Below are 15,255 nucleotides of genomic sequence, written 5' to 3'. Positions count from 1 at the left end.
GAATGTGTTTCTAAAAACACTGCTTTTATGTACACATATTCTGCATTGTGAAATATTTATTATTTTGCTATCTGAAGTACAGGGAGGCATATAGCTGATCAATGGCACGTCTGCTTTAAATACAAAGTAAATAACTTCCATAAAACTGTTCCATCGTAGTGAAGTGTTCACCTAGTTAGGCATGCCTCCGTTTTTGGGTGCCCAACTTGAGATACTTTGGGCCAGAGTTACAAAGGGTATTTAGGTGACTCAAGATGCAGAAAGTCAGTGGGAGTTAGGCACCTAACTCACTTAGGCACTTCTGTAAAGCCACTAAACATCAACTCATGTTTTTAGGCATCTAAATGCCTTTGCAAATCTGGCCCCTTGTGCCTGATTTTGAGAGGGTTGAAGACCAGCAGTTGGGTCCCACGGTACTTTTATACCCTCCATCATTATAGTATCTGACCATTTCTGTGACTTCTGAGCACCTCATAAAGACTAATACATTTATCTTCACAACACCCTTAGTAGGTACAATATTACAGCTGGGCAATGAAGGCATAAGAGGGGCAGCATCTGCCTCTTTGCTCATACTGAGTAATATCTCACTCCATGAGTAGCTGCATTGTGTAAAGCACATCTAATTTGGATCCCAAACACAGCCAGGACAGGGTACTGCAAAATATCTTCCTGTCTTTAAAAGGGTACGGTAGTTAAGGAGAAAGGATGGTCTTGTGAACCACTCTGGGACTCAGGAGGTCTATGCCTCACTCTGCTACAAACTTCCTTTGGCACTGTGGTGTGAGGTACTACTTAGCATGAATAAGGGTGGCAAAATGTGACCCAAAAAGATTAACTGAAATACGCACTGGAGCCCAACTCAGTGCTTTATCTGCAATATCATCCTCTCTCCTTGACTGTCCAAGATGGGAAAATATTTTGCAAAATCCTGTCCTATCTGTGTTTGAGGGCCAAACTGAATGTACTTTTGCTTTCGAACAAATGCCCATTGAAGGCCATATGCTACCTTCAGTTTCTGGCAGAACTCCTGCTGCTGGAAGGGCAGGCTGCTTATGTGGGACCGAGCAGTATGTGGCCCTTACAATAAGAATGACCGTTTTGCAATGGTTAAGAGATTGCCCAAGATGAAACACAGAAATGTCATTTTATACCAGAAGCCAGCTAGGGAAGGGGCCGTCACAATGCATACTTCCTAATATGAATTAGCCAATGTTCTTAACACACACCTGGGAGAGGGACATGATCCTCCCCAGCAGGGTGGGACTGCTTAGCTTTTCCTGAGCACTGTTCAGAAGTACAACATGTACATTGCAGTCAGGTATTAAGGCTCTGCAAATGGGCAACGAGTGTACTCAGCTGCAATTCTACCTGACACGACAGCTGGAATGGAGTTGGGAAACTATTATGAGAAGGCCACTTTGAGAGGGTTGCGCAACACAACACACAGTGAAGCAGGAGGGAATGCAACAGTAATAGGGGATAGGTGCTTGAAAGGTCAGGATGTGGACTGCCCCAGGGAATTAGGAGAAAAGGCAGAAGGTGGGAGGGGTATTTCTGGAAGGGGATGCACTGGGGACTGAGAAGGAAGACAATAGTGGAAGCAAGAAGAGGATAGATTTCAGCTCTTTGCCCTAAACAACTGACAGGAAGAAGAAAGAAGATACAAAGACAGGAGACAGACCCAGAGGAAGAATGCACACTGCTTGTTTGTGCCAGTAGCTCTCCAAGGGCACCAAAGGCTTGGGCAACAAGCAGATACTAACTTCTGCTAAGGTGACTATAGACATTTACCTCAGAGGAAAACAAACCTCGCTGTTGACCCAAGCAGGAAGTCAGTGTATGCATTGTGACCTATATTTCTGAATGTTTGACTGAGAAATATCTACAGATCTCTCAACAGTGGCTAGAAATGGGCCAAAATTGTAGCACTGGATCAAATACTCATTTGGGGAGAGTTCAGAGCTGGATTTGGATCTAAACTGGCACATCACTCATGATGGCCACAAATTATGTAAGCTGTTGCCATCGTCTTCAACATTATTGATTACAATATCATCTATTATTATGGGCTAAGCACTGACAGTGTGGTTAGCACGTTGCATGGTCCCTGCCCCAAAGGAGCTTACAATCTATGTAGACAGACAAAACAAATCGGGCATAAAACACACTGGGAGATCCAGGAGTACGGTTCAATCTTGGAGGTCTTTGTTGTGGTTGTTGTTCAAGAATGGGTGAGTCACCGGAGTACTACAGTTGTGAGCTAGCACATGTGGACTTCTTGGAGAAAGAGTTACACAGTGGGGATTTGAAAGAAAATAAGTTGGGCACCTGGAGCGCTGGGATGGGAAGGGTATATGGGCAACATGTGAGAAGGGCGGGAGAGAATGACTAAAGGGGAGGTGGGGCAATACTCACTGGCGGGCTGGAGGGAGTCAGAGGTGTGGCGTGGATGACAGCAGAGATGTAAGTGGTGGTGTAGGCTGTGCTGAACCTTGAAGGTGAGGACGGGAAGTTTGACAATTTTGTTTAAACCTAACATTCTAAGATGGAGAGTGGTCCAGGACATGACCTCAGCTAAGCCAATCAGGAGGCACATTTGTATATGAGATGTCATTGGTTAACATTTTCCAGAAATCTGTGACCTCTGAGGAGAAAAGCAATAGAAATGAAATGACTCATCACAAGACTCTTTTCAGCCAATCATGAGGCAGGATTTTCTTCTTGCATGTAACAATCCAGCAAGATAACAACAGTGGCCAGATCATCAGATCAGGTAAATCAGTGCAGCTCCAGTGCGCTCCAATGGAGCTATGCTGATTCACACCAGCCGAGGGCCTGGCCCTAAATGCTTCACAATATTAAACTTTATTGTAACTCAGAGGCTGTGTGTCAACAGTGGATTGAGGGACTGTCTTTTGTTATATGTTTATACAGCACCTAGCACAATGGGGTCCTTGTCCATGACTCCTAGATGATACAATACTACGAACAATACATAATAATAAAAAACCATTATCAAAAACTATATAATTATCTATTTTTGTAATTCAGGTGCTATGCAGGGAAAGTGGCTGTAATAAAAAAACGAATATGACAAATGAATTCTAAAGGGAAGGCACAGTTATCTACTGAAATTAAAACAAAACCACCCGAGACAGGACAAAAAGGAGTTTTTAGAAAGATGAATGACAAGAGGAGTATTTTACTCACTGAAAGTTTTTCCTTTGCTTGTTTAAATACACCCGGAGCCTGGTTTGTTTCACCACCAGCCGCTGTTAGACCCAAAAACAAACAAACAAACAAACCCCTGATGGTTAAAAATAATCATTTTGAATTACAGGACACCTTCAGTATAATCAATTGTCTTTTAAACACCGTGCAAGGCAATGATCTGATGAATTACTGTATGCAGTATACGCAGCTGCCTTAAGAAATAAAAGAATACACGTTACCATATTTGTGATAGTTACAGTTAATCTATTAATTCTAGCCAGCAAATTAGAATTATGTCCTCCTCTTCCTAGTGGTCTAGGATTGAGAGCCAAGATTTTTGAGGAGTGACTTGTGATTCTGGGAGTCCAACATGGGACACCTTAAAGGGGCCTAATTTTCAGAAAATGCTGAACAATTGCCCTCTGAATATCAGGCCCCTTTAAGGAATCTCAAGCAATCTCACTAACCAACTTTCAAAATCTTAGCCAAGAACCCTGAATGAAAAGACACCGATTCACTGCTGTGTATTCACTCCAATTTACACTGCTATAATTCCACTGATGTCAATACAGTCACACTGGTATAAAAAGAAAAGGAGTACCCCACCTTGATTATCACTACAAAAGGTCCCCCTCCCTCGCCCCCGCTCTCCTGCTGGTAATAGCTCACCTTTCCTGATCACTCTCCTTACAGTGTGTATGGTAACACCCATTGTTTCATGTTCTCTGTGTATATAAAATCTCCTCACTGTATTTTCCACTGAATGCAGCTGACAAAGTGAGCTGTAGCTCACGAAAGCTTATGCTCAGATACATTTGTTAGTCTCTAAGGTGCCACAAGTCCTCCTTTTCTTTTTGCGGATACAGACTAACACGGCTGCTACTCTGGAAACTGGTATAAAAGTGGAGTAACACAGAGATCAATCAGACCCTGAGACTTTAGTTTAATATCTTACTATTCAAGCACTTAGCACCTATCTTCTTTCAGCGTTATCCTGTGGTTCTTGTCTGATGAAACATGATTTAAGTCACATTTGAGGTGACAATGATATCGTTTGACTTGGACTCCATCCTAGGGGAAAGTCTAGAAGCTGAGGGGCATTTCAGAAACTTGTGTAGTAAGTGTTCACCATGCTGTTACTCAGGAAGCTACGTGTTATGTGAAATCTAACTACTAGTGAAATCCTTTGCCATAGCACAGTACTGGACGCGGAGTGGGCATAGGAGGAAGATTGGGTGTTCTCTTAGCTATAATCACTATTTTGTTCCATCTGTGAAACCAACCCCGAAACTTTGTCCAGGGTAGCAAAGATGGGTTTCCCCTTGACCTTGAGTTGTCCCAGCACATTCCCTTGCCTGTAACAGTGGTGTGGTATTCTGCAACCAATCTCCATTGTGAACAAGGCTGCCTTTCCCACTCAATAATTTTGCCCTCTTAAATAACGTTTGTCTTGTTCTTTTTCTTTTATTTTAAATTCAGGGAGTAGGAGAGAAAGCTTGAGAGAGAGAGAGAGAGAGAGTGGGAAAGAGAACTGACAGTTTAGTTCTGCATTTATAGCTGAACATGTTCAATAAAACCCTCCTGCATTACATTTTACCACATCTGTTACTGTTGTTTTTTGGGTTTTAAATGTTTCTCCTTTTTCCGTTGGTATTTAACTCCAACTGCCTGCAGCTATGAAGTAAAGAGCACAGTTTTGTGCTTCTGTGACTGACTTACCTGAAAGCATAACAACTCCTCCATCTGAGCAAAACACCTGGATCATGACGTCACACTGTCCCTTCGTGCTCCGCTACCAGTTTAATCACACAATAAACATATTTAAGACAAGGAAGACAAGCCTAATGCATGTTTGCCCCAGTTCAAAGGCTAAGCAACTGTGCTGGCCACCCCTATGACATCCATGATATGATGTCACAAAGGCAGCAGTGTCTTCTGACTTCAGCCAATCACACAAAACGATGGAAATTAGGATAAAGTTCAGATGATCAAATAAAACTGTCTTTTCCTTCTGCCTTCTTTCTCTTTTCATGTTCCAAGGAAGGAGCATCTTTTAATAATCATAATTACTGAGAATCCCACTCTAAAGGAGACTGTGATTGCCATTAAAATAGTCAGCTTCTGCCCATAGTTACTACACAGTGACGTGAGTTATTTTCTGTCCCTTGAGATTCTAGGGAAATACTGTGATATCTCATTTACTGTCTCACTCCATGGTAAATGTGGACACAATTTTGACGTTTTAATGGAGACACCTGTGTCCCATACGATTGCTCTTTGGACAAGTTTCATTTTTAATGCTCAGAAAAGGCTAACATGGAAGTTTTTGCTGCTTGGAATGTGCTCGGAGTTACACTCTGGGGCATTTGTGGCTAGGCATCCAATTCAGCTCTCACTAAAACCAAAAAGAAAGCTTACACTGATTTCAATGGGAGTAGACACTAACCTCAAACAAACTGTTTTACATTCATCAAAAAGGAAGAATGGAAAACAGACTTCTTGGTTTACACCATTCAGCTAGGAAAATATACGTCCCCCTCCAGCTCCCAGATCCTGAAGATGCCTGGGGATGGATCCAGACCCTGTGTTGGTTAGGTGCACCTGATGGGTGTGCATATTTAATCCTGGATGCCTACACCCCAGGGGGCAAGTCTATGAAATATCCTTCTATGCCCCCTTACCCCCCGCAGCAGCAATCACTGGAGTGACTGCACTGATACAGAAAAGGGGAGGAAAAAGAAAACCAGGTTTTCTGTGTGCTGTCTTGTGATTTTTCAGCTGTCTTGAGGATGTGCCAATGTTAGGTTGTGGGGACTTTCTGTTCATTCAGTGATTGGTTCATGTTCGTCTGCTTTACAGATGAGCCCAAACCTCAAAGTTCAGTTCCAGACCAAAATTATGCCAAATTTCAGATCTGGGGTTCTGGTTCAACCCATTAGAAAGGCCATGAAATTTAATCTGATTCAGAATTCTCTCAAAGTTTGTTGATGTTTTGGACGAGGGGTTTTTATTTGATCTCAACTCTTACTGCTTGAATAAATTTGGAGTTTGTCCTTAAATTATATTTTCCACTTTCGCTACCTGTTGGGTTTGTTTTTAATTTGAGTGAATTCCTTTATACATTACAATGAGGGGCAGATAGCACTACCTTGGGCCAGAATGAGTGTGTCTAAGCGATGGGCAGGCTTCCCCCTGTTTTTCTACTGGCACACCTCAATTCTGACTAGAAGGCCACAGGAAGAAATTTTTGTTTTTGAGGGTTAGTGGTAGCCCATGGGAGGGAACAATAGCAGTATACATAAGAAAGAGGTGTGGATATTAGCAAGACTGTAAATCTATAAAGCAAATGCTTTATGCCATGAAGAAACACCTCACTGTTTTAGCCCTAAGCCTCCCTAAATCGCAATCAAATCATGCCAAATAGTTAAAAATTCATTTATGACCAATGCAGGATATGAAACCTGGCCTACAAAGGTGAAGGACTAAAGCATTAAACCAACTTGTGCCACCGAGTCCCTAATCCCACAACACACTTTGGGTTCTTTGAAGAATCTTTGAATTATGGGTCACATCTTCTGGTCTCATTAAGCTGTGCTTTGTGAAAGAGAAGAAGTAGTGGGGGGCAGAAGTGGGTTTAAGCCACCTTTACTCTCCCAGTTGTGGTCTGGAGCTAGTTGGAGCACACTGGAGACTACTCTAATTTATATCTTGCTAACCAAAGTAATAAACATAATTTTTAACTTCTGAGCCAAGAAACGTAAAAATATTTCCATTTTCAAATATTATACCCTGAATGTAAACTACTGAGGCATGGTTCTCCTCTCACCTACTCCAGTGTAAAAAAGGAGCAACTGCATTGCAGTACATGGAGGTATCAAACTGTGTTATAGGAAAATTATGTCCCATCCCTTTAAAATAAAAAAACCAGAGAAGTCCAATACTTCTCTTTCCACCCGAATTTGACAGTGCATCAAGAATAATACTGTGAGACTGGAGTGAAGATGTTCTAATTCTGGTCTTCTGAATAATGACATATCTATTTAGATATTGTGAGAACTACTGGTTGTCTTTCTCTCATCTTCTCCTATCAAATACTAAGATTTTGAAAACCATTTTTGCTTGAAATGCATTCGTCGTTTGACTCCCAGATTTCTTCTCTCTCAGCGTCGTACTCTGCATTCCAGATTCTCCCTGTGGGTTTTGGCTTGAAGTCATAAACATCAGTAACAGATTTGGAAGTGCCAATGCAGATAAGTATAAATGAGTAATATACAAGTCTTCTTATTATGCATGAGAGAAAAAAAGCAAACTAATGGATATGTACACCATGGCTTACGCTGTCAACGCTTTCCCACCATATAAATTCACCCCCAAATAAATAAATAAATAAATACAAATAATGAAAATAGAGATTCCTACAACACCACATTCAAGCACAACGCCAAGATACAATCACGGCACTTGGAGGGCCGAGCAATGACAAGCATACATGATCATGGCCTCTGCCAAACAAACAGAGAAATAAAGAAATGCCGAAAAAGAAGAATGACACAAAACACTGAAAAGTGATATTATTCATGAAGGTTGATATTCTCAGAGAAAAAATGAAAATAAAAATACAGAGAAGCTGCTACAGCCATGAGATTTAAAAAAAATAAAGTGTCTATGTTTGCCAGCCACATTGCATAACTGAACACAGCACAGTCACCTGTCTGCTTCCGTTTAACACAGGAGAGATGAGTTGGTCTAGTATATTTGATAGCAGGTTTTAAAATGATTTTCCTGGAGGGAGAGTGGGCCTGAACTTCAGATTTTTTAGCAAGTTCAGCTTTCTTATACACTGCTATGGACAAGAAAACACAAAAGCACACAATCAGGAAAAAAGCCCAAACAGTTTTACATGACAACAAATCAACCATGGGCCAGACCCACTGCTCTGTTCCTCCAGTTTGATGCTTTAGGTCGCACCGGACTGAACTAATGAATTCATTAGTTTGCAGAGGCGAAGGAGTGATGCATTAATCCCAGATGTGTTGCCTTGTCCGCCATATGGGCATAAAGCTGGAGTAACAGAGGGGTGAGCCTAGCACCTTGTTTTGACGTAATTGTACAATGTCTGATTAAATAGTATTAGTTAGTACTATCACAACATTCAACTTCTACAACAGAGTAACCTGGCAGTACTGTACAACAGCAAAAATATGGTAATAGTGAGTGTTAAATGAACCTTTTTTCCTTCTCACTTCATCTCTGGAGAGTGTGCTAGGTTCCTTTTTAGCTATTTTTCTTTCAGGAGTAGAAATCCTGCCTCTCCCAGTTTTAAAAGGTTTCTCTTTTTTATGCTTATCGAGAGATGATCTTCGCAATTCTCTCTCTGCTTTCTCCTCTTTAGGAACAGTCTCTAACTGTTCTGTCATGATGCTCCTATCATCATCTGTAGGGTCAGAGCAAATTATAACAACAAACAGAAAATTAGTAACAAATGTTAACAATGCTTTGGTGGAGGGGCAAGAAATTTGAAAACACAGCAGATCATTTAAAATAAAGGGCAGATTATTTTATAACATTTCTGAAATGTGCAGAAATTATTAATTATTATTATTTATTATTATTATTATTTTGCTTTTTAATCATTATGGTTTGTTGGGAAGCAAAAACATTTTTTAAAAAAAGGATAATGCACACCTTGAGTATCTGCCCACAGGCTGTCTGTGTCCATGACGGAGTCATCGATAGTAGTTTCATCTTTGTAATCATCATATGTCTCTGTCTTGTAATCGGTTAGCAGGATCTCCTCCTTTTCGGGTGAAGCAGGAGCTTCTGGCGAGCCCTCTTTGGGCTCTGCCTGGATGTCAGCGGGTTCCTCTATCTCCATTTCCACTTCCTCTTCAGGCAGGGAGTCCCTTCTTTCCATTTCTTCCTGCTGTGCGGCAGCAAAGCGCACACTGTGAGAGGCAGATTCGCCCTCATCCACAGTTGTCTGCACCACCGTGATGAAGTCGTCCTCAATTGTCACAACAGACTCAATAACTCCTTTCAGTTCAGGCACTTCTTCTGGGCCAGTCTCCGTCGGCACCTCTTTTCCAGCAGGTGCTTCCAACTCTATTTCTTGGTGCATGTCTGCCATGAGTCGATGCTTATCATCGTCTTCTTTTTCTTCTCCTTCTTTTTCTTCATGCTCTTTGCCTTTTAAAGACTCAGATGTTAAATCACACAGTAGCTGCTCTGTGGTTTCTGCAGGTCTCACAGCTATGTCTGGAGTTGGCTCTTTAATTTCGTCTTTAGGCTGTGGTATGCTCTCCATTTGGATGTCAGCTGTGTCTTCTTGCACAGAGTCAGCTTTTGAAATGGCAAGCTCGATGGAAGGCTCTTCCCTTGGCAATTGTGATGTAATCTCTTCTTCTGATACAGGTGGTTTCTGAGGTTCTGTTTTGCCGTCATCAGGTTTCAAAGATTCTCCACTTAAGTCTTCTTGGATTTGATCATGTTCTCCGCTAGACTCGTAAGATTCTTCTTTATCTACTGCTTCCTGATGCACCAGATCAGGCTTAGGCACTTTCTCCTTAATTTCAGACTCAGACAGTTTGGTGCTGTCCTTCATTTGAGTAGGCTCAGTTGCTGAAAGAACATCGGCCTCCTTGGGTTCTTTGGGCAAAGAGGCCAAGTCCTTTTGCTGCTGCTGAGCTTCTCGGGCTTCAAGCTCTGCTTTTTTTACAGAATCTGTGTCCTGCTTTGAACCAGCGGCAGCAAACTCACTGACCTCAGTGTGTAGCTGAGTCTGGTATTCTTGGTCAGCTTTCCTGGCAGCAACATCCATCTCGTGTTTTATAGCATCATAGTCTGGCCTGTGTGGTGTTTCTATCTTGGCTACCTTTGGAACCATGCTAAGAGACTTTTCCTGCTTCTGAGTCAGTAAAGAAACAAGATCTTTTTCTTCTGTTACCTCTTTTGTTAATGCTTTGTCATAGGCAGTGTCACTCTCTGGACCAGCTACATGAAGTTTATCAACCGTACCTTCTTCTTTCATTTCTAAAATTGCATCAGGCCTTTTTTTCTCATGTTTTGTATCTTCAACGGAATAGATTTCTTTGGAATCAACTTGTTCCTCACTTTTTTCCAGCACAGTATCTAGCTTATCAGAACCTTTTTTCTCCTGCTCGAACTCCCTTTCCAGAACGGTTGGGTCACTGGAGATGTTTGGACTCAGGTCTTTTCCACCGCTGAATTCTTCTTTAGACTTTTCAGCTGCTGCCAACTTCACTTCTATCAAAGAGAGGTCAGCTGCCAGTCCTCTTTGCATTTTTTCATCCCTGCCTTCATAAAAGGGGCAGATTTCACCGGTTAAGCTCTCGCTGTCCTGGACTGGCGAAGGTAGTGGGACTGTGTACTTATTGAAAACACAGTAGCCTAAGTCTTCTAGCTGACTTTCAGCTTTTAGTGTTATGTGGTTTTCATCAGTCAAAGGAGGCAGGGAAGCACCACTGTCTTCTACAACAGCATCAGAAGGAACAGATTTTCTTTGTGCCACCTCTGTATCAGCACTCACAGAAGCTAATCTAGACCTTGTGCCTGCTAGGTCTAACATTTCAGGCAAATCAGGGGCCATTACAGCCCCATTTTTGTAATAATCTTTAGTCAGGAAGGGCGACTCACACAAGGATTCAACCTGAATATTTTCTTCTTCCATTGCTTTTTCCTCCTCAATGTTTTCATCTTCCTCTGTGCTATCTATTGGGAAACAGGGGGCTCTCTCTAATGCTGGGGTGGTTGCTGGGAAGTAATCATCACCTTCATCCATGCTCCCACTAGTGTTTGTTAGAATATCTGAAGCGAGGGGAGAGAGATCCTGAGCACGGCCAAAGCTGAATCCTAGTGCTATAGAATCTAGACAGGACATTGGCAGGTTAATTGACATACTCCTCTGTTCTATTGCAGATCTTCCCCCAAGTCCTAAGCTCCTGCTTAGAGTCAAATCATCTTTATTTTTACTATGGATCTGTCTCTTATCCCCATACACTTTGGGATCAATAGTGAACATCCTTTCCTGTGGAGAGCTAGGTTCCTCAGACTTATCTGATGGAAAACTCTGAGCAAGAGTACTATATCCTATTTCATGAGCTGGGACACCTGACGGTTGATCTGTTTCTGGCTGTAATTTCTTGTCTTCCTTTTTAGATATTAGAGGATCTGCATGATAAAGTTCATATGCACTTTCCTTAGTGTCACTAAGTTCATAGTAATCACTGCCTTGCTGCTGTATGTCACTTTTTGTTGCTTCCTCTTTCAAAGCAGATGTTTCAAAATACTTTGACATTCCTGACCTATCCTCCTCTACCTGTATTTCACGAGTAGCTGAATCTGAGATATGGAATGTATCCTCCTTAGCATCCTTTTCAACAGCTCTGTCTTGACGGAGTTCATGAGATGGGCTCTTTTCACTTGTTAACCTTGGTGCATCAGGAGCTTTTTCTGTTGTTTTAGATAACTGAGCTGTATCTATAGGTTCTTTTGGTTTCTCAGGAAATGATTCATGGCTTAACTTGCCAGTGGGGGTCTCTGTGCTCTGCTGCTCTTCCTTTTTGGCATCTAATACTGCTGAGACCCCAGTTAGATCAGTCTCTTCTTCTGCTTTGAGACCATCAGATGACTTTTTAGCTTCACTAACAACGGCTTTGTCTGGAACAACTATTTTATCTTCCTGCTCTGCATAAAGTTTACTATCATCTAATACTTTGGATGGCTGCCAATCCAGGAAGCCAGATCTGTCCTCCTCATCACTCTCGTCCCTTGTCATGTCCTTTTCTTCCCCCCAAGTAGAAATTTTCTGGACGGGTCTTTCCTCTGTAGTTGGTTTGGGGGCATCTGCAGCCATTGCTGAGACTTCTCCTTCCTCTGGCTTTTCTGTTTTGTCTTTGTGGATCTTTTCATCTTTTGAAAGATCTTTGGCAATCTCTTTGTCGGTGGACTCTTGTTTTGTTTTGCAACTGTCTTCAAGTTGTGATTTCTGTGGGACAGTCACTGGAGTTTCTGAAGGAGGTTCACTTTTGGCAGCACCAGACATGTCAATTCTAGATTCTGAAGGCAAAAGAGCAAGATTACTCTTCTGGCTGTCTGTAAAGTCATCTTTATATTTCAGGGGTATAGCTTGGTTAGATGGTATCTGGGTATCTGTACTCCTTCCATCTGTTTTACTCTCCTTCGGCAGGTCAGCTGACAAGTCCCTGTGTCCTTGAGATACAAGAGGCTCTGCAGTTGAATCAGCACCTGGGTCTGCAAAACTTACTTCCCCTTTCTTTTGCAGATCTGCATCCAAAGTCTGTCCCGACACAGTTGTATGCATTTTCTCTTCTTCTTTGCCCCGTGCCTCCTTTTTATCTAGAGTCTCAGTTTTTGCTGGCTGTGGAACTAAGGCATCATGTTTAGATTGCTCACCAGTCTTACTGTCTTTCTCTGACTCACGTTCCTTTGTGTCTAATGGCTCAGCTGTGAAAGGGCCTGTGCCCTCCTGGTCACGGATTTCCATCTTCGAGGCTGTAAGTAAATCTGAAGTAGTTTGGTTGGGTTTTATGACAAATTATTTAAAACACTTATAGGCAGTCACTTAGCTTACATCAATATCTTGGTACGATTAATGGAAGGGAGAGGGGAAAATATGCAAACATGCAGCAATGCTATTCAGTTAGAAATTTGTTTTAAAGTGTTGCACTCTCCTCTCGATGAAGAAGGTTTCATAAGTGCATTAATGATGATATGAGTTACACATATAAATCTGTCTCCACTGAAATGAGAAATATACCCCTTTGTTTCATGTGATTTCTTCATACTCATTACTTGTAACAGTAAAATCGTAATATTCCCCAATTAATATTTCAGTGCTTTGCTAGACTCTGAAGTCAATAAAAATTTTGTTTTGGTAAATGTCTGCAAGATTTGGCCAAGTAACAGTATCCTTGTATATGTGCTTGAAATACACAGTCTATGCATTTATATAATACTACATCTCTTTTTAAATTACGAGTTTTTGTGTATCTAGCTTAATCAAGGGAAATATTAAAATGCACAGTACATGGGCTAAGTATAGAACAAGGGCGCTCACTGACTAATATCACTGATCTTTTACATTTGCTTTTTAGCAAAAAAGCAGAAAGCAGGTTATTCTCATGAAACTGACCTCATGCAACATGCACGGGATGTGAACCTGTTTGTATTTCCAAAGTTGCAAGGCCCTGCTTTCAGAAATGCAGAGCACTCACAGCTCCAAATGAAGTCAGTGGAAACCATGGGTGTTCAGCATCACTGAAAAATAAGGCCCTGGATTATTTTAAAATTAATCAAAATGTTACTCTGACATCTGTTACGGCTATATTCTTAGCATTGTTAATATTCTTTGGTAACATTTTAATATATAAAAATTTATGGATGATTTATTAGTAGTCAATAGATTGATCTTTCCCTAGTGCATTATGAGACAAGGATAATGAAATCTATGCCAGAATGTGTTATAACATTGTCTAGTCTATAAAATTATGCATGTTTCCAGAATGTGCTGCAACAAATCTCGGGCAAACAAATATGGATCTCCTTACTCACAGAAGTTCTCCAGTTGAAGCCAATGAAACCATGTGACTATGGCACACAGGTCTGGGCCCTTTATTATTTTTAAAGCAATTTGAATTAATGTGTTCATCATTATATAAAATATTTAGATAGGTTATCTTTAGCTTAAAATATTAACCACCCTTCTAAACATTGTAGGTAGCAAGTAAAAACATCCACAACTGTCATACTTCTTCCTCCTCTCTATTTTTAAAGTTTTTGTGGTGTTTTGGTGACGGTGGTGATTATTTGCCACACATATAATGTGCAAAAGCAATGCCCATTAGCTGATTTCACTGTGGTTTCACTGAGACTTTCTTCACCTATAGCACTGTACCTCTGCTGGTAATGCTGATGCACACACTACATGATATTAGCAGACACAATACCAAAGGAATTTCACTTGGCTCAACTGGGCCAAATAAAATGACTGGGACAAGCTTTTTTGTAAACACAAGCCTCCAACACCCAAAATCTCTTAATTAGGAAGTGTATGGCTCATCACCACCTCATACGCAATGTAGGATTTATCCGATGAAGTGAGCTGTAGCTCACGAAAGCTGACGCTCAAATAAATTTGTTAGTCTCTAAGGTACCACAAGTACTCCTTTTCTTAATGCAGTCTATGCTTCCCCCTGAAACAACTGATGAGAAATACTGTCAAAAGGACAAAACCTGAAGACTTACTTCTTACTCAAGCAAAACTATTGATTTCAGTTTGATCAAAATTATCGATAGTTTTGCCAAAGCATTTTAGGGTTTTACCCTAAGTGCCCAATTCCACACTTCATTACAAAGGCAAAAATCCCACTGGGATCGATGGGAATTGTACCTGAGCCGGTTGGGCCATAAACTTGTAATAAGCCTAAAATAAATGAAAACCCAAAGTTTTGGCGACGGTCAAGGCGGGAAGGGAAGGGGGGAGCTGATTGCAATGAATGGTGAGGATATGACATAAGAAGCAATAGCCTTACGGAAACGAAACCAGAATGCACGGAAGCATAAATAAATAATAATACTGCACACAGCAAGCAAAAATATTTCTACAGTTTAAGCCTCTTTATGTCATATTCTAAGTCAATAAATCTCCCCCTTTTTCTTCTTCTTCTTCTTTTTTTTTTTTTTATAAAAGAAAACCAGATGGATCTCTGCACCAAAAAGAAAAAAATGTACATACATAGATTAGCAATGTGACTGGCAAACACATCTGAGATGGGGGGGAAAGGCTGACGTGGCGGTATCAGCTTAGCTGCAAAGCACATTGTATCGTGGCAAAGTAAAAAAAAAAAATAATCAGGAATCAGCGACAGTGGTGGGAAACCATCTGTTATACAGCATCTATGCAAATCGGGTTACCCCATACATACTCGTCAAGCATAATAACAAGAACAATAATAATAATAAACGAGAAGAGGAGGAAATGGAGCAGCCGTGGAAAGCACT

General features: G+C 41.1%; 1 protein-coding gene across 32 annotated transcripts in view; it reads right to left on the bottom strand.

Annotated features, from left to right (window-relative positions):
* Nucleotides 1–15,255, bottom strand: part of MAP2 (microtubule associated protein 2) — a 340,514-nt gene that overhangs the window by 40,601 nt on the left and 284,658 nt on the right. For 16 of the 32 annotated variants that reach the window (XM_084643737.1, XM_084643738.1, XM_084643739.1 and 13 more), the window contains 4 exons: nucleotides 8,902–12,747; nucleotides 8,444–8,650; nucleotides 7,925–8,059; nucleotides 3,214–3,275 (listed from right to left, as the gene is read on the bottom strand). In XM_084643737.1, the coding sequence (XP_084499863.1) occupies nucleotides 3,214–3,275; nucleotides 7,925–8,059; nucleotides 8,444–8,650; nucleotides 8,902–12,747 (4,250 nt within the window). Of the gene's footprint in view, nucleotides 1–3,213; nucleotides 3,276–7,924; nucleotides 8,060–8,443; nucleotides 8,651–8,901; nucleotides 12,760–15,255 lie in introns of all 32 variants that reach the window. The other 16 variants (XM_084643767.1, XM_084643745.1, XM_084643757.1 and 13 more) reach the window with 4 other exon arrangements.

This window comes from Lepidochelys olivacea, assembly GCF_965140295.1.
Source record: "Lepidochelys olivacea isolate rLepOli2 genome assembly, chromosome: 11".
NCBI lineage: Eukaryota > Metazoa > Chordata > Testudines > Cheloniidae > Lepidochelys > Lepidochelys olivacea.
This window is presented reverse-complemented; position numbering and strand designations above follow the sequence as displayed.